Raw genomic sequence first — 19,695 nt, 5'->3', positions numbered from 1 at the left:
TTAGCTTCAGATATCTAACGGTAATTATATTATAAAAACTACTCCTATCAGACAAATATAATTTATAAATCCAATTAGAAATAACAATCATTTATATAGTATTTAATAATAGATTTAGTATTACATTAAGTTTTGGGATATTTTTAAAAATACTGGAGTAGTATATTTAAGAAATAAGTTTGTTGGAATGTTTGCTGAAACAAGCGTATAGTTTGGAAAAGGACTGGAGGTCAAGGAGTTGGAAACCTAACTTTGGCACACACAACATGGCATCCCACATGGGGATTGACTGCCCATTGCACAGATTCATAATTTAAACTCTAACCTAATCAAAAATACTTTTACGGGACAAATTTGGATAATTAATTAAGTAATTAATTAATCGATGATAAAAAAAATTACTTTGTAATATAGGAACACTCATTTTTTCGAGAAAAAAAAAAGGAGAAAATCATTGAGTACATTAGACAAAACAATAGAATATACTATTAAAACTTTTCAAAAGAAAAAAGAAAAAAAGAATATACTATTAAAATAAATAAAAGATGTGAATTATTCCATCATTATAATTAGAAATAAAATTTAAGCAAAACTCAGTGCATTGATTTTAAATGCATTTAAAATCAAGATTAGTTTTATAGCCTTGACGAAGAGACTAGCAGTGTCTTATTCAAAATTTCATAATTAGAAGCATATTTATAAGCCAACACTCACATTAAGTTTGAAAATATACTTTTTTTCATAATCGAAAAGAAGAAGCGATGGTCGAAGAATTTAAACCTACGACCTAACAATTAATTTGTTGTCCATCGCTTATATCATATGAGTTATAACTCACTGGTATATCTATATTTAGGATTTTCTTCTAATTATTTTCAAAGTACATGTAAAAATGTGTTATCAACTCCAAAATAAATTTAAAAATTATACAATAAACCGTTGCATCATGTCATTTGCATAACAAACTAATGATATGTTAGTCATATAAAAATAATAAAAAAAATAAATTTAATACTCATTAACTTGTTGTAAATATAATATGGCACAAATAAACACTCAGGTAAACTTTACTTCAATCCACGTCTATTTTTTTTTCTTTGATAGAATCAGAGTCCGGAATTAGTTCTCAAAATTTATAGGTTAGTTTTCTATTTTAAGTGATCTAAATTTTATATTGATTTTTATTTTAAAAAGTTAAGAAATAGAAAATTATTTAAACCGTTTTTATTCAAATATAAAATAAATATTTATGGGTCTTTCTTGTACGTCTGCTTATGGTATAAAAATATAGCTGCGAAGCTTGGCTGAGGGGGCAAGTCCCCCGTGTCAACCCTTTTTTGAGAAGAACTTGAGAACGACAAGAATGATCTTTGAGACCCGCTATTCTCTCGATTAAATTATCTTTTAATATGATAATTATATTTAATAGTAATATTTATTTATATAGTAAGAGTTATTCGGAGTCACTTATTTTATAAAAACATATCAAAATATCAAATATTAATCACCTGTATAAAAACCTATTATAGACAATTTTTAAAATTTAATAAATGTGTAAATTAAATCAGCATCAATTTAAATCACTATGAGTACTTTATCATTAAAAAAACATACAATTTTTTTATAGAGTTTTTGATTAGGTGCTGTTTTATTGCAAGGTAATGATGCTACAAATTACATCTTAAAACAAAATAGTCCAATAATGACAAACTCTAACCCTATCTATAACATCTCTATTGAATTACACAATCAATCAAGGAAAGAGAACAACACTCAAGTAGGTATTATTAAGACAACATCAATAATAATATAATATATGCAAAGTAATAAACAAATATATTTAGTGGGGCTAAACTAAAAAAACAAAAAGTTGATGCGCTTTAAGCATAAATCTTTACTAATTAGATCCTCAAATCATGGTCCTTTTAGAAAAAGTTAATACCAAACTTTACAATTTGAATTGGAGAGCCATTGTTAATGTGCTCATCTTTTTTCAATTGCTTTAATACCGAAAATCAAACATGATATAATTTAAATTCAAAGAAAAAAATTAACATGATATACAATTTAATAATCAAGAAAAAGAAAAAGAAGTCCATTTTGCCATAATAACTAAGAAAAGCGACACCGTTTGCATTGAAAAAAATTACTCCCTCCGTCCCAATAGAGTTGTCCACTTTGCCTTTATCACACAGTTTAAGAAAAATAATTATTGCTTATGGGTTTTGTAAAATTTTACTTACTTTTCTTGTCATACCCCTATTTAATATAGGATCCACTTGCAATTTACTTTCAAAAGACTCATTAGTGGATTTTAAATAGGGGTAATATATAATTTTGAGTGTAAAAATTAGTTACTTTTTGAAAGTGGACAAGAATTTTGGAACAAGAAAATTTTTCAAAGTGGACAACTCTATTGGGATGGAGGGAGTATATTAATTGAAAGAATTCTCCCACCATTCTCGAATAGATTGACGTAATAATAATACTCAAGAAAATGTGGCAGCAATTACTTAATGACATAGGGACACGTATGCGGAGAAATTTAAGGCAGGCGGCTAATCTTGAAGAATTTTTGCCTTGATTTTTAAGCCATTAAAAATTTAGAATGTGCTTTTTTTCTTCAAACTTCTTTCTAGATTGTAAATGAACAACGAAATACAATAACTTTTGTTCTCACATCCTATTTTATTTTTCAGTTAGAGTTTAATTCTAAAAAATTAAACCAATCAATTTGTACATAATTGATATCCAATTTTAAAAAATAATTTCCGTCTTTTGGAAAATTTTTATTCAATATATTATTAGTATTATCATTTAAAAATAGTATTTGAATATATAATTTCTCAATTTAAATAAGTCATGACTATCACTAAACTATATTATAATTTTGGAATATAAAATAGCCGCCCGTTGAATTTATTGGTAATATTTTAAAAAGACAATAATAATTTTTTTTAATTTTATATGTTTTTCAATGTACATTTAAATACAAAACTTAAAACACATAGTAGCTCAAACAAATTTGATCGAATGAGACAAGGCAAGCACAAAGGCTGTGAGCCTGTAAGGTGTGGGCTCTAGTAAGTGGAAGTATTTTTGCAGAGTGAAAGTAATAATTGGAATGAGATTTGAGCTTTGCAAGTGCATATTCAGCTCAGCATAGTAATCATTTCTTCACCACCATTATTATGTATACCACTTTTCATCCGAGGGTTTGAAATTACCAGCGGAACTAGGGTGTAAACGGACCGAATCCGAATTAGACTCAGGCTAAATTCGAACTCGGACATGTTATATAAGTCTGAGTTCGAATTTAAATTCAAACGGATTTAAATGTTTAAACTTGAGTTAAACTCAAACAATATCGAAACTATTTGACTTCGAGTTCGAATTCGACTCGAATTTAATAAAAAATAAAAATAATTATTCAAAATTATCATAGCTGATGTACATTAAAATTCAATTATAAAATATAAAATTTAGCATATACATTTAAAAATATAAAAAGTTAATATATTAAAAAGAATCCCATAAAAAAATATCTTTTAAAAAAATTATGAATTCATACATGTACATCACAAATATTTTTAATTGACATCTAAATTAGCTTGAGCTCAATTAATATTTTTTAAATTAATCTTTGAATTTTTCAGGTCAATTTCGAATAATTTACCAGTAGCCCAATTATATACATCCTAAGTGACTTGGGCTTATTCTTTAGACAACTGGGTATAACTTATGGTAAAGATGGGCTGGCTCAGTCCTACAATCTCATAAAATGGTCTTTATGATCATTGGACTTATTTATTGTGGGCTTATAGATGTTCTTTTCTTTTCTTTTTTCCACTACTTTTATCTATAGAGGAGTCATCCCACTTTTTATATTGTTTTTCTATAAAATATACACATTGTAAATTTTAAGATTTGAATAGTATCTATTTTTAACAGAAGTATAATAGATAAATTGATAAAATATTTAAGTGCATAATAAATCAACAGATAATAAACTAAAACGCGCATACGTCACCTTGAAACTGAAAAAAAAAAAAAACTAAAACGTAAATAAAAATCGAACAATTAATTAATCTATTAAAAGTAAAACACCTTGATAAAAAATTTAAAATAAAATTTTGACAACGTCAATATTAGGTAAATTTCAGTGATGAATTTTTTGAATGCTATTTACATCTTTAAAACTTTTATCTTCAAACAAACGTGCTCCACTTTAATATATTCTAATATAACGACATCAACCTTGATTTATCAAAAAAATTAAAGTTAAAACTCAAGTAAACAATCAACGGTTCTAATCGAACTAAAAAGTAGTAATGTTTTTAAAGAATCAATACCCGAAAATCTCATAGACTCGTGACATTAACTAATCTATGACAGCACTTAGAAAATAACCTTAAAACACACATAAATTAAAATAAAAAAATTAGAAACATTTATTTGATAAAATAACCAACATTATATAAAACACATGGACGAAAAAACAATGACTTTTCAGCTTTCTCCTGCCACCATGAAAACTACTTATCTAAAATAGATAGCTAGCCATTATTGAATAGTAATTTTTTTTTTTTTTTGATATTTGCATAATTCAATCCAATTTTAGTTCACAGATGGTGGGCCTTTTTGCTCTCCTCTTTACATCCTGTACTTCTGATCCAATTCTAATCCAATTCCCTACACACATAAATGATGCCACAAAGCAAACGACAACGTTCCATTCCGACATATTAACGACGTCGTATTTATATCATAATTTCATTCCCCAACTTCGCGAGCACATCGTGCACCTCCATTTTCAGACAACAGCAGCAGAAAGAAAACAGAAAACAGAAACACAAAATAAATAAATAAAAATCTAACCTCTAGAGACTCAGAGAAATAAGCAACCCGAACCCGGATTGCAAAAAATGGGCAAGGATCTGAGCGACGAGCAGGTCTCATCAATGAAAGAAGCCTTCACACTTTTCGACACCGACGGCGACGGCAAGATCGCACCGTCTGAATTAGGAATCCTAATGCGATCTCTCGGCGGCAACCCGACTCAAGCCCAACTCAAAACCATAATCGGAGAAGAAAACCTAACCGCACCGTTTGATTTCCCTAGGTTTCTCGATCTCATGGCTAAGCACATGAAACCAGAGCCGTTTGATCGGCAGCTTCGCGATGCGTTTAAGGTGCTGGATAAGGATAGCACCGGTTACGTGACGGTAAAGGATCTGCGTCATATTTTGTGTAATATTGGGGAAAAGTTGGAGCCGGCTGAGTTTGATGAGTGGATTAAGGAAGTGGATGTCGGGTCGGATGGGAAGATCCGATATGAGGATTTTATTGCTAGGATGGTTGCTAAGTGATTGGGTTTGTGTTTGTTCTTTCTTAATTTTGATGGGTAATGTTTGATTTTATTTTATTTTTTGTTTTGTTATTTTGGGTATGGGAATTAGGGTTTGTTTTGGTATTTTGATTCATGGATTGTATTATGATGTGTTCCTCTAATTGTTAAGTTATTCTAAGCTTTTCTTCTTCTTTTAATATATGTTTTTGTATTGTATCTGTGTATTATTTTTGGAAAATTTCTTCTTTTAATTTCTCTTTATCGGTTATTCATTTTTCCCTTTTTCTGATGCACATAAGGATTTAGATGTTTGGAGTTATGGGATGTGACTTGCGATTTTTCTTGCCGAGAAACGTAGTTAGGTTGTAATTCTGTAGAACTGTACATTTTGATAGATAAATAGCAGATAGGAGAGTGAGCATGCCCGAACCATGATCAATGAGGAAACTCTTTATCTAGCTCGATTGTTTTAAGCTAATTTGTATGGAAATAAAATCGTTGAAATGAAGAATGCTGAGATTGGAAACTGCAACATAATTATATAAGAATAGGTTATACATATTAAATTTTGGAGTTTTAGAAGCGATTCTGGAAATGGAAGCAAAAGCAGTTCCCAGGCAACATAGATTGGAATTTATTGAGAGTTGTATGATTTGTGAGATGCCTAGATCAGGGACTTTTTGTGCTTCTATGCGGATTGTTGTCTCATGATTTCTATACAATTTGGGTTCGATTTGATATGTTCCTAGAATTGCCTTTGCATATGAAAATGCTGTTCAATGGGTTATGACTGATACAACAAATGGTTTTGTGGTGAAACTGACGACTGGTTTGACAGAAAGTTTGCAAGTACATTGAAGGTGAGGATCATATGGGTTGTGAATTTAACTATGGTATCATCATTTTCTTTACTCTTCGTAGCCCTGCTTGTTAGTTTGTTTTGCCAACTTCGTCGTTGTATGGTTACTGTTGTGAGTTTAGATGAGGCATGCTGATTCAATTTGGATGCAAATCCTTGCTAAGCTTTGGATTTAGACTGTTGGGAGTTCTATGGTTCTCTGTTTAGCATAGCATGCTGATTCAAGGGTGCAATCATACTGGAAAATAAGTCCCTGAGCTGGTGCTTGGTTTTGATTTTCAAGGAAATATAGCTTTGGACCATATATATTTTATTTTAGTTCCATCGCCTTGCTATTCATTTGTTTGAGATTAGCAAAATAAGATCCAAACATGGAAAATGTTTTCGTCTTCTTGAGCTTATTTGATTGCTTGTGACCCGAGCTCATTGTTAACTGAAGTGAAGTTTAACGTTGGTCTTGTTCATTACCATTTAGCCATGATAATCTCTCAAAGCAGTTAAAATTTGATTACAGAGTTTGAGCTACATGCTTATGGTACTTAATTTGTGACGAACTGATTATTGCAAGAAACTCTGTAGATAGATGGGTTACTGAACATTGAGCCTAATATGTAGTTTGACTTTGAACTTGTATCCATTTACCCATAACCCCTAAATTTAATGTCTAACCTATTGAATCTCTGAATTTATTAAATAATTCGATTTGACCCTTGGATTTGATAAATATGTAAACATTGAATCTTTACGTGTCCACCCGACACTTGAAACATTCTAAAAGAATTTGTGTATGGAGAGGTTGAATGTACGTATTTATCGAGTTCAGGGGTCAAATCGGATGATTTAACAAGTTCAGAGACTCAATAGGTGAGACGTTAAGTTTAGGGATTAGATGGATAAAAAGATATAAATTCAGGGAGTCAAACTGTGTATAAAGCCCTAAACATTGTGGTAAAGAAAGCACAGGCTAATCAGCAAAATGCCTCCCAATTGAAATACTGAAACACACTTCATAATTTTCATCTTCTGACTAAATGTATAAAGGTAAAGAATCTTAAAAAATGATGCACAAATTTCACTCGACTGCTTAAAATTAACGCAAAATTTTCAATATACAAATGTACAACAATTTTAGAAAAAATGGTCCTTAGCCAAAAGGATTTAGCATCACCAAGGATTCAACTTGAAACCAATGCCTGTGGAAACTTAGCACAACAAAGAGAACAGTAATCTGCAAGTGCCTATTGTACACCCATGGCCCGAGTTTCGGGCAACAATTTAGTCATAATGTACATATTTTGCATATAAGATGATAATAAACATAGGGAAATAGTCTCCCAAGTTGACTGCAAATAGATTTCAGTGGTTACAGTGTGTGGTGTCTTCAATGATTCACAAAGAAGTGCAGCATCTTCCTGCCTAATGGGACACGTCTTTGCACTACTGTGAAGCGGTTCGTCTAGAGTATGCGAGTCTGAGCTTTCTGAAGCAGGAGGTAACTGATCTTCGCCGGATGGACCTTCAGAGCTTCCGCCATCTTTGGGTTGATAATCAGGATCTTTTTTCTTGTCCTCCTTTTCACTGTGACTTCCGCCGGTGCCATCTTTTGGGATGCCACGAACCAAATCTGGTCGACTTTCAACTCCGACTCGGCGAAGATGTAGCTGCATTATGCAGATAAACCACTCTAAGCATGTTTTGCAGGCAGAGTTTGAAAAACACATAAAATCTGAATATTTTACGAACCTGAAGATGCAAGTTGACTTCATCCGGGCGAGAGAGAAATGGAAAATCACCTCCGGACTTCAAGTACGCTCGCCTTGCTTCTGGATATCTTTCACTAAGTTGATCTTTAAGATGTTGTGGAATTGCACAATAATCGTTCGTCTTTGATGAAAAAAAACCATACAAAAAAACGAAATTATTGACAAAATATCTTTATTTCTCTTCAAGCAGGGAGCAAAACCTAATTTGACCAGTATTTTAGGTGAAATTCTTCTTTTAAAGAAACAAGCTTCGATAGCTTACATCCATTATGGTAACATGTGCATCTGAAAGAAGAAGAGGTCCAACTGAAGCGGCATCGACATTCAACGTCAACCTGGAGGCCAAGTCTTCTCTTGATAGAGTTTCAACCTAAACGCAAAGTTGAAAAAGAATTAGCCAAGGATTTCTTCTCCAAATTAGCAGACAACTAAGGCAAAGAAGACGAATTGTAATTCGAAAGCAATTAGCCAATGGTCAAGGAAAGTCCTCATTTTCTCACAAGGATTGCTAAAAAAATTAGAGAACGATAAAAAGCAAAAAAAAAAGAGAGCAAAGTCTTTGAAATACAAGAAGAAATCTGAAATCAAGAAATCAGTATAAAAATTGAGGAACAAGCATACACCTCCATGCAAAAAGTCCATAAGCGTCAAAGACGGAGAAGAACATGGAGGCAACATCCCAAAAACAAAAAAGGACACACAAATAGATATGCATGCTTAATTGTGTAATATGCAAAATGCAAAGAGGGAGACTACACGAGGAAATCATAAAGAAGGGCCAGAGGACAAGTGAGGTGGGTAAAATCCACAAAATTAGGTTGAAGACCGTACCTGGGAAACAACAAAGTCTACAGAATCTGCAATAAATGGTTCATGAGGACCATCACGAATTCCAGTTAAGACGTATCTCTTTAGCAAAAACGAAGGGGTCCAACCAACACTGCACCACAAATATTAAAGTCAATTGCAAATGTAACTATTAATTCACACATGGCAGAGCAACATATAAAGGTAGAAAATAAGAAAAGTAAAACCAAAATATTAGATATCTAGAAATACTGCATAGAAGTAAGACTCTGAGAAGTTCTTTAGCTACAACAACATTCTCAGTTCCTCTTGCTCGAGTATTGCGATAAGTGACATAAAGATGCCAACCAGTACGAAATTTGTGTACACTAGTGGGTGAATATAATTTCGAAGACTTATTATAAATCATCAACTGAACTTAACCACTTCACTTGCTAAGCCAAGCTATTAGAGTTTAATTATATGGTTATTATTAATAAACCAATCAATTCTCCCGGTTATTAACCATCCAAGACTTCATGTAACTCTTCTAGTGTGTTTACCAGAAAACTAATAGCACCCCTTCTGTTTAAAGAACAATAGCAAAAGCTTTAACGATCAATCAATGATGAACATATAGTTCTAAAGAGGGGAACTACAGCAACTACATACACAGGAGCCCATGGCATTGCAGCTGCAAAGCTGCGTGTATCCAAGAATGTGTTTGAGAGTATCAAGGATCTCACTCGTCTTGGACGATGCTGTGCAAAAAGTTGTGCTAAGAAGCCTCCAAGAGATGTGCCATACAGATGAATCTGTCAAAGTAATTTGTAAGACAATTCAATTTCCAGTTGCTAATGATTATAGAAGACATAATTAATGTTGAAAAATATTGAAGCCATATGCAAACATATAATCTCTCTCTTTATTTTCAAATTTGACAATGTGCACTATGATTATGATCGCTGAGGATATACACAATCTTTTTCTTTTTCAATAGTCCCGATTAATCTAATGCATCAGCAACCAGACCTTGCAGCCCTTTTTCCAAAATGAGATCAAGAAAGAATACTGACGTTTCGTAGAAGCATGGAGAATCCATTGAAACAAATTGAAAAAAGAGAGACTAGAAATCAAGTTGGTAGTACTATACTGATCCAACAATTGTAATTCAATAAACCTTTTGTATACCCTGAACTGAACCAGGACATTGCTAATTCACATATTGCTGAAAGACTATAATAGATTCAGCATGTAACTTTTGGATTTTTAAGCTATAAATAGAACACAAAACTGTTATAGTTTATGGATACTTTAGCAAAAAAACTTACGGACTTTTTGAATGTGAGGGGATATTTAAATATTTTGTACTGACACACTCGTTATTGTTCTAAGACAAACTTCACAGTCCTTCTCGCAACATCCAAAGGACCCTTTTCAAGCAGGATAGTACTCAACCTCAATAACCAAACAGATTAAGAAAGTGTGAGGGTAAAATTTGAGAAATCAGACATTTCATATGTTCAGAACATAATAACTGCTAACAAAGCTTTAAGTAGCAGATTCTACCAACAAAGGTGCAAGAGTAAATAAAAAGAGAATGAAGTGCTAGCTTTTCATGAGTTGGTGTTAACAACCATCAATTAACTGATATGAAAGACAATGAGAGGGCATAAAGCAAAAGCAAGTATCAAATTCAGAAAAAAGAAAACAAGGTATAGAATCAAAAAGACTGCAAGGAAAATACTATAGTTGGAGTCTCACCCAACAACTTGGACTATGGTGAATTGGTTATTTGATATGGTATCAGAGCCTCTATGATCGAAAAGTCTAAAGTGCAAGATGCGGTGGACATTTATGCTTGTTTGTTCACACTTTAATTCCAATGGGCATTTGCATGCGAGGGTGTGTTAAAATAATACTATAGTTGGAGCCACACACCCAATAACTTGAGCTATTGGGCGAACTGATTATTTAACAATACCAAGATATAAAATAATGAAGGTTCTCACATGATGAACATCAATGACATCCAAAAATTTCTCAAATGCTTGGATCCACTCGTGATGATTCCATGCACGTGGAATATCAACAGAAATCACCCGATAACCCTGAAAATTGAAAAAAAAAAAGAAATGAAGTAATGTTGCACAAGCTTGATGATCAAAAAACAAATCTAGGAAGCTAAATCACAAAACCTAGACGAGTTTGACAGCTTTCGATCGGCATTCCAATCACAGACTAGAATAATCATTCAGACCAGACATCAGGAGAGTAATTTTTAGCAAGCGTATTTCAGGTTCATGTTTTCTCGATTTCTTTGTTCTTTTATACGGAATTGCCTAAAAAACCTTCTGCATTAAGTCAGGGGATGTCAGCTTCTTGTTTTACTTAGGTTTTTGAAACGTTAGTTGTGCTAAAATTAAACTCTTTACTTCCTTTTGGCCAATTAAATAAAAAAAAACATGATAACCACAAACAATGATAAGTGGGTATCGAAATAATCATTCCATCTTATTATTAATATCATTCATATGCATTATAAAATAATAAAAATCAGATCAGATATGTAGTAGATTATTAACAATAATTCAGCGGCAGTTTAGGTTCTCCATTCAAGGTCTTTTGACTGGAATTCACAGCACACTTGAGCACAAACATCCTTGTATTTTAACATCTAAGTAAACAATTAGGGTTTCCCATATGGTTTAACATTGACCAAAAGATATCCATCTTGGCCATAATGTGCCACACATATCATCATAAAATTTCATTAAGGACACCCTAGAAGTCAGTTTTTTCAATTTTGGAAAGAAAGCTAGAAGTCAGTTTGTGAAGAAATTTCTGCTTTTCATCACAGCTAGAGGAAGGGAAAATTTTCAAACATTGAGATAAGAGGAAGTTATAAACATTAATAGGCTTATCGTTAAGGGAATAACTTTTGATTTTTCTGTCAGATCTCCATACAAACATCAAAAGCTAGCAGCTAAAAGTCTGGTCAGATGACAGTATAACAAGGTAGACATTCTCACCAACAATATATGGTTTTGCAAGAAAAATTACTTCCAATGAAAAAAAAATTGTTTATTTCGTTCACTTCTTTTTCCTTTAAATGAAAAGCCCAAGGCTATGTAAAGTATGGAAAGTGGATGCATTTGAATATGGAAAAGAAATGTTTTTCTATCTTGAAACAAGACATATAATATTCAAAATAAAAAAACCTTCCCATTTTCCTTCCTCCCAACCAAACTTACCCTAATACTAAATATGATTTTGATCGAAAATTTAAGTCTGGCATAAAGTTTCAAGGTAATTCCTTTATGAGGAAAACCTACACAAGCAAAATATAACACAACATATGAAAATGCAAATAAACTGAAGTATATATTGACTACAAGAGAAAGGCAAAAATTAAAGAAAAAAGGAAATATCGAGAATATTCGTATACTTTCTAGCTAACTGCAACATCTAACAAATTACCTTCATGGAGAGTGACATAATCTGTTTATAATAGACATCTGCTGTGCCTGCTATTCCAGGAAGGCAAATAAGTGGTGGAACTACCTTCGGACCAAAATCATAATATCGCCACTGTTTTGTTCCAATCTACAATAAGATTATTAAAACAAAGTCAAAATTTACCGTCATATGCGACCAGATACACTTGACAATTGACATAGAACAAAGGGCCTTAAAGAAAAATGGATGAGCTACAGACTGAAATTCAATACAAAGATTCAGCACAATCAAGATTTATCTGATAAATACATACCTAAACTAAAAATAAAGAAGATATAAATACACAGTAAACCCTCAAAAACATGCATCTTCCAGATTAAACATTGACAAATTCACATATAAGGTCTTTAACTTATTATAAACATAACACAACCTACCCATTAAAAAGAAACAAAGACAGACTACCAAGTTAAAAATCTGAGATCAAGGTAAAATTAAGACAAACCCAGATCAATAAATATATTAAAACTGCGAGAAAGCATTAAACTGAAAACAAAATGCAGAAAATTGAGCAAAGATAAAGGTAAAAACAGCTAAAACATGTTCAAAAAGTAATAAAAAGAAGATAAGCAATAAAAGGCATGATGGTATTTAGATTAAAAAATTGGAAAAAAAACTTACAGGGATCTTGTGAAGAGGAACTTGAGACTTGAAGTAAATATAATCACCAGGCGCCGAGGAGACGCCTTTCATGGTATCTAATTTTGGCTATGAACATATAAAATCAATCAATCAACAACTGAAACATTGGATTTGATTTGAATTATGGATAATTTGTTTCTCTCTCTTTGTTTTTTTTATAAATTACTACCATTATTGATGATTGATCGTGTTTACAATCTGCTGTTTTTTAATTTTTGGTTTTGGCTAAATTCATTCAGAAGTCCCCAAACTATTGCTTTTTATTCTAACATGGCCCATATAGTATTATTTATTTACATAATCCCTAATTATTATTTTGTATCATCACAAGATTTAGGGGTGAGCAACGGTCGGTTCGGCCATCGAACCGCCCAAAAATTTAAAACCGTTCGGTTTTTTAAAAATTTCGGTCATCGAACCGTATTAACCAAATTATATCAAAACCGTATTAACCAAACCGAAATATTACGGTTCGGTTCGGTTCGGTCGAAAACCGTAATATTTTTTGTATGGTTTTTAGAAAGAAAAAAAACAGTTTTTTAAAAAATAAATAAAAAAAATGGAAAAATTTAACCTAGAGAGTACATGTTCTCTAAATTAAATCTATATTTATCGTTTTTTATTATAAAACTATAAAATTAAACAAGTTTAATATATAAATGTGAGTATATGAAAGTTTAAAACAACGTAATTTTTAAATACGGTCGGTTCGGTTATTACGGTTATTTTTTCGTAAAAACCGTAAACCGAACCGAATAGTCAGAATTTTAAAAATTCGGACCGTAACCGAACCATATTTTCAAATTATATTTCGGTTTGATTAATTCGGTTCGGTTCGGTTCGGTTATTCGGTTTTGACCGTTTAATGCTCACCCCTAACAAGATTCATACATGGATTAAGTTGATATTTTTATATTATTATTTATAGGTTTAATATTTTAATTATATGAGGGAATTGCATTAATTGCTGATTTTTTTTAATAAAATAGATTATTCCATGCGCATGTATTTAATGATTTATGCATTAATTTTAAAAAGTTTTGGAAAATTAATTTTAAAAAGTTTAGAAATTACTTTTAAATATACTTAATTATTTTTGAAATCTTTTTAGTCTATTTAGGAAATATTCACTGTAATTTTTTATTTTGCCAAATATTCTCTGTAAAATAATTACTATTAAATTAAATTAAGGTCAAATGTCGTAAAAAGGACAAATCTTCACAAAAGTTCTGACCTTTCAATTTTATCGATTTTAGCCAAAAATAGATTATTTGGTTTCAATTGTGTCCAACTCTCAATTTGATTTCAGCTTGCCTATGTGGCGCCTACGTGGCATGCACATATATTGAAAGGTCAGGACTTTTGTGAAATCAAATAATTCATTTTGGCCAAAATCGACAAAATTAAAAGGTCAGGATTTTTGTGAAACTAAATAATCAGTTTTTGGCCAAAATCGACAAAATTGAATGGTCAGCACTTTTATGAAAGATTTGGCCTTTTTACCACATTTGGCCTTAAATTAATGAGGTTGAGTTATATTTAGAGAATTGAAACCATTATAAATAGAGATTATCCACGTCAGCATAAATTATAGATAAAATTTACAAGTCAGTTGCCACAGCAGAAATGATGTAGAAGCGGATTATGGGTATTGGGAAACGGGTTATGGGTTTTAGCTCTGTGTTTCTTAAGCGGTTATGGTTGACGGCTAATTCTTGTGTTTCAGCTTCAATTTCTCTGCAAATTAAGAAAAACTCATTTCAAGATCTAATCTTTTAGGTCCTTGTACTATTTCAAAACTCCACTCAATCGAAACCCATCAAACTCTCATGCTCATTGATTCCAGCTCTTATCGGCTATTTCTATTCCCATGTTCTCGAAATTCCGTATCTTTTTATTCTCAATACAATCCACACAGCTGAGCATCAAAAACCCATACCCGAGATTGTCTAGAAACACTCATTTTGATTCAAAATCAGGTTCAAATTCTCCAAACTCAACGCCAACAAAAACCCCATTAAAACCCCAGAACAATGTCGCAATTTTCTGGGATTTGGACAACAAGCCCCCGAATTCATTCCCTCCATACGAGGCTGCATTTAAGCTCAGGAAGACAGCATCTTCATTTGGGTATGTTAAACACATGGTGGCATATGCTAACAGGCATGCATTCAGTTATGTTCCACAGGTTGTCAGAGAGCAAAGAAGAGAAAAAAAATTGCTGAATCAGTTGGAAAAAAAGGGTGTCATCAAGTCAGTTGAGCCGTATTTATGTAAAGTTTGTGGAAGGAGGTTTTATACTAATCAGAAACTGTTGAATCATTTTAAGCAAATTCATGAGACTGAACAGCAGAAGAGACTGAATCAGATAGAATCAGCTAGAGGGAAGAAGAGAGTTAATTTAGTGGCTAAGTATGCTATGAAGATGCAGAAGTATAAAAATGCTGCGAGTGATGTTTTGATTCCGAAAGTAGGGTATGGTTTGGCTGATGAGTTGAAGAGAGCGGGTTTTTGGGTTAGAACTGTATCGGATAAGCCGCAGGCGGCGGATGTGGCGTTGAAGGAGCATATGGTGGATGTGATGAATAAGAGGAGAGCCGAGTGTGTGGTTCTTGTATCGGACGATTCTGATTTTGTTGATGTTTTGAAGGAGGCTAGATTGAGATGTGTGAAGACTGTTGTTGTTGGGGATGTAAATGATGGAGTGTTGAAGAGAATCGCTGATGCTGAATTCTCATGGCAGGACATTTTGATGGAGAAGGCTAAGAAGGAGGCTGCGTCTGTCGTCGGGAAGTGGAAGGATCGGGAGATTTTGAAACGATTGGAGTGGACTTATAATCCTGAGGAGGAGAAGAAATTGGCTAGTGCTGTTAATGTACTTGACGATTATGAGAGTGAGAATGGGGATTTTGATGGTATCAGTGATGAAGATGGGGATGATTGTATGCAGAAAGAAGATGTAAGGACTTGGTGGGATTTGAATTCTGATTCTGAGCCTACTTAGAATTTATGGAATTGATAATGCCTCAGCAGAAATTTTCTGAGCTATTACTAAAATTTTCTTTCTTTATGGGCAGTAATGAGGGCTAAGATATATCCGGAAAATTCAAATGTATGATATGGGAAGTTGAACACTTGTTTTGATCATTTTCAGTTTAACAATCTCATGATCATTTTCAGTTTAGCAAAAATTCAATCATAAATCGAAGTTATGAGCGACAATCGGAGGATGACAAGAATATAAGCACAACAAACATTGAACTCAGCACGAGCAATCAAAACGAATGTGTTTTACCAGGTGCAAGAAAGGAAACTATAACGGGTGGGCAAAAGGACAACATTTTGCTTTAGCTTCTGCAGCTACTTATACATTCAACACAAACAAAAAGAACTTGCTTTTATTCATTCAACAAAAACAATAAGAACTTGCTTTTATTCAATCAACAAGAACAGTAAATTTTGTTTGTAATAACTTGAGAGCTAAAAACACCAAAGCCACAAAGCTTCTAACAGGTTGAGCTATCATTACCTATCTAAGAAATACAATTTCATTTTTCAAAAATTCATTCCTATGCAAATACAATTACACATGTCCACCTACATGGCACAATGAAAGATCAATATGCCAACTGCATTTAAAATGGCACCCTACCTTGTGTGACCTTCAGTTCCTGTAATGATGATAAGTGAAATTGCAGAATATTTGAATATGTTATGAACAACAATAACAAAACAAGCAATGGTATACAAATGCAACTGGTGTATGGAAAACATAGGGTGAACATCCGTTTCATTCTTAATACCCGACTAAAAGCAAGCTGGAGCCATTGTTTTTAGTAAATATGAATTGCATTCCTACGGTAAAAATATGCAAGGCATAATGCCCAAGAACAGATGTAACGCATAACAGAAGTTTCTCAGCGTCGATCAACATCACCAACATAAACATATAACAGACAGTAAGTCTAGGGTGCCATGTCTGCAATGACTACACATATAAAAGATCAAAACAAGCCAGCTGACACTTCCAACTTCTAATCAAATCAGCTAAAATCTAATTCCAAATATATAAAATTCTGAGTTAAATGTGACTTAAACAATAAACAAATGTATATAAGATACCTTAATCACCAATGTCTTCCGAGCCAAACAGAATGAGAACATGACAAGAATTTAATTCAAAATCAAAAGCAAATATTGAAACTGTTTCATAATTATACACTGTCTAAACTATAAATCGTACCTAAAAGAATGAAGCAAAATGTGGGGAGAATTAAAAAATAAATAACCATTTCCTGTTGATACAAATCATATATGCACCGCTAAAAACATGTTCATCAATCAACAAGCAAAACAAATTTCAGCACATTCCTCCCTGTACCATGGTAAATGAAGGAAGATCTAAATGTATGTGCAAAAATTCATAACTCAAATTTAAATCGAGTTTGTTAATCACAAAGAACCCTTCTTTGAACCTGAATAATGTTGAAGATACCACCTCACAAATTTCTTAAGCCCAGTTTCCAAATCAGTAGTAGGCTTATATCCAAGCTCTCTCTGCGCATAACTAATATTAGCATGTGTAAACTCAACATCCCCATTTCTTGGCAATGGCAACACTTTCTTCTTAGCTTTCACCTTCAAAAGACTCTCCAATATCGCAACAAGCCTACTAACAGGCACCGGTGAAGTATTCCCCAAATTAAAAATCCTAAATTGCGCCGCACCCTTCTTTTTCCCACGACTTCCGGTACTCTTTTTAGCAGTATCCAAAGCAGCTAAACACCCTTTGACAATATCATCAATGTAAGTAAAATCCCTAGCCACACTCCTTCCATCCGCTGTCTCAAACAAACCAATCTCTTTCCCCTTCAAAATATCCTTAGTGAAAAAGAAATAAGCCATATCAGGCCTACCCCAAGGTCCGTAAACCGTAAAAAACCTCAACCCGGTTATCGACAAACCATAGATATGATTATAAGAATGAGCGATTTCCTCTCCTGCTTTCTTAGTAGCTGCATACAAACTCGCAGGCTGATCAGTTCTATCCTTCTCCGAAAAGGGCACCTTTGAGTTCAGACCGTAAACCGAACTCGAAGAAGCCCAAACAATAGCAGGCTGTGGATTAGCTGCCTTACAAACTTCAAGTAAATTAACAAGACCACCGATATTACTATTAACATAAGACTTAGGATTCTGCATTGCATAACGAACACCAGCTTGTGCAGCTAAATGCATTACATGAGTAAAACGCACAGTATCAAAAATCTTATTCAACAACATCATATCATTAATATCACCTTCAACAATGAACACACCAGATTTTTCAAGTACCTTTTGTCTAGCTCTTTTAAGCTTGATATCATAGTAATGATTGAAATTGTCAATGCCAAGCACGCCATCACCTCTACGTTTCAAAGCAGCCGACACGTGGGTACCTACAAAACCAGCAGCACCAGTGACTAAAACCGTTAAGCCACCTCGTGATTTAGGGCGGGACGATTTAACGACTTGTTTTTCCCAGAGCGGACCGCCGTGGTGGAGCGGCGGTGGACGTGAATGGTAAGAAGTTGAAGGAGGAGACAGAAGGAAAAAGAAGAGGAAGAGAATTAAGAATAGGAAGGAATAAAAAGTCAGCTTGGATAGTGAAGAATGTAATCGGAGATAACGGTGGTGTGGGTGGTGGAGATAAGCGGCGGCGGAGGATTTTTCAGGTTTGAATTTGCCGGGAGTGGATGGTGGTGTGGTGTCCAGTAGTGAGGACATAATGGGTAATCGTAAAATTGCGTATAGCCACCACCTTTGACTTGGGTTACGTTGTTCTTGTGGCTCCGGTGGCCGTAGGTGGTGGTAGACGGGCGGGGGTTTTGAATTGGGTTTTTTTTCTTCCGTCAAGACTCAAAATGGTGTTACTATATAAATGTGAGAGGTGATGAAAAATATGGAAAATGAGAGAGTTGGCAAATTAAAGGCCTAGTGTCTTAAAAAACCCCGACCTTTTAGCCCCTTTTCAATTATACCCTGACGTTGAAAATTTGTCAATTTTACCCTATTTTGCATTTTTGTGTTTCAATTGTACCCTGAAATATTAAATTAACGTCTTTTTTACTTGAAAAAAATTTTAAAAACATCCTCCATGTCTAGCATATATTAATTGTATGTTTTTAAAATTTATTTAAATTTAGTTAAATTAATTAAGAATTTAAAATAGTGTTAATTTGATTATGGTTTTTAGTTAGTTTTTAATAATAAAGGACTTATTTGTACTTTTTTGAAGAAAAAAGAATTTAATTTCATCTTTAGACTTAGTTAATTGAATGATTTCATCATTTAAGTAAAAAAATTAACAAAAATTAAAAAATTGGGGTACAATTGAAAACGGAAAATTCAAAAGTGGGTAAAATTGATAATTTTTCAACGTCGGGGTGGAATTGAAAAAAAGTCTAAAGGTGAGGGGGTTTTGAGTGATTAGGCCCAAATTAAATGAGAGTAAAAAGAGAGACTGAGGTTTTGGAAAATTTGACTAGAATTTAAAATGATTTTTTGTTGAAATTTGTAGTTAGGTGTTTAGGTTTCAGCTTCAGCTTCGTCTTCCTTTTCATTTTGTTTTGTTTCTGTTTATTTTATTTTATTTTAAAGAATTTTTTAGGTAGATTCAGTTTACTACGTCATCCGCATATTAGTCTATAATATTGTGACATGATATTTAAATAATAATATTATCATAATTTTATTTATTATTTTTCATAGATTTGAATAATAATATTGCGACAGTG

At 32.9% G+C, this 19,695-nt stretch overlaps 4 protein-coding genes across 5 annotated transcripts; 2 read left to right on the top strand and 2 right to left on the bottom strand.

Moving 5' to 3' along the window:
• The first annotated feature begins 4,775 nt into the window (after positions 1-4,775).
• Positions 4,776-5,547, top strand: LOC126679415 (probable calcium-binding protein CML13). Its single transcript, XM_050374436.2, has one exon. The coding sequence runs from the start codon at positions 4,926-4,928 to the stop codon at positions 5,367-5,369; it is 444 nt and encodes a 147-aa protein (XP_050230393.1). The 5' UTR covers positions 4,776-4,925; the 3' UTR covers positions 5,370-5,547.
• A 1,721-nt stretch (positions 5,548-7,268) lies between these two features.
• LOC126679054 (uncharacterized) lies at positions 7,269-13,115 on the bottom strand. Of its 2 annotated transcripts, XM_050373989.2 has the most exons (8): positions 12,899-13,113; positions 12,239-12,364; positions 10,771-10,869; positions 9,431-9,573; positions 8,804-8,912; positions 8,235-8,342; positions 7,953-8,093; positions 7,269-7,870 (listed from the first exon to the last, which is right to left on the bottom strand). In XM_050373989.2, exons 1-8 carry the CDS (start codon positions 12,968-12,970, stop codon positions 7,448-7,450), a joined length of 1,221 nt encoding a protein of 406 aa, XP_050229946.1. In that variant the 5' UTR covers positions 12,971-13,113; the 3' UTR covers positions 7,269-7,447. The 2 variants fall into 2 exon arrangements, with proteins under 2 accessions (XP_050229946.1, XP_055961556.1); XM_056105581.1 differs by lacking the exon at positions 10,771-10,869 and having other exon boundaries at positions 12,899-13,115.
• Positions 13,116-14,551: 1,436 nt separating this feature from the next.
• On the top strand, positions 14,552-16,081 carry LOC126677752 (uncharacterized). The gene has a single exon (XM_050372522.2). The coding sequence runs from the start codon at positions 14,790-14,792 to the stop codon at positions 15,921-15,923; it is 1,134 nt and encodes a 377-aa protein (XP_050228479.1). The 5' UTR covers positions 14,552-14,789; the 3' UTR covers positions 15,924-16,081.
• Positions 16,082-17,171: 1,090 nt separating this feature from the next.
• On the bottom strand, positions 17,172-18,883 carry LOC126677751 (UDP-glucuronate 4-epimerase 5). The gene has a single exon (XM_050372521.1). The coding sequence runs from the start codon at positions 18,683-18,685 to the stop codon at positions 17,372-17,374; it is 1,314 nt and encodes a 437-aa protein (XP_050228478.1). The 5' UTR covers positions 18,686-18,883; the 3' UTR covers positions 17,172-17,371.
• Between the last annotated feature and the right edge of the window lie 812 nt (positions 18,884-19,695).

This window comes from Mercurialis annua, linkage group LG4 (assembly GCF_937616625.2).
Source record: "Mercurialis annua linkage group LG4, ddMerAnnu1.2, whole genome shotgun sequence".
NCBI lineage: Eukaryota > Viridiplantae > Streptophyta > Magnoliopsida > Malpighiales > Euphorbiaceae > Mercurialis > Mercurialis annua.
Note: the sequence above shows the minus strand (reverse complement) of the source record. Positions and strands in the feature narration are given on the sequence as shown.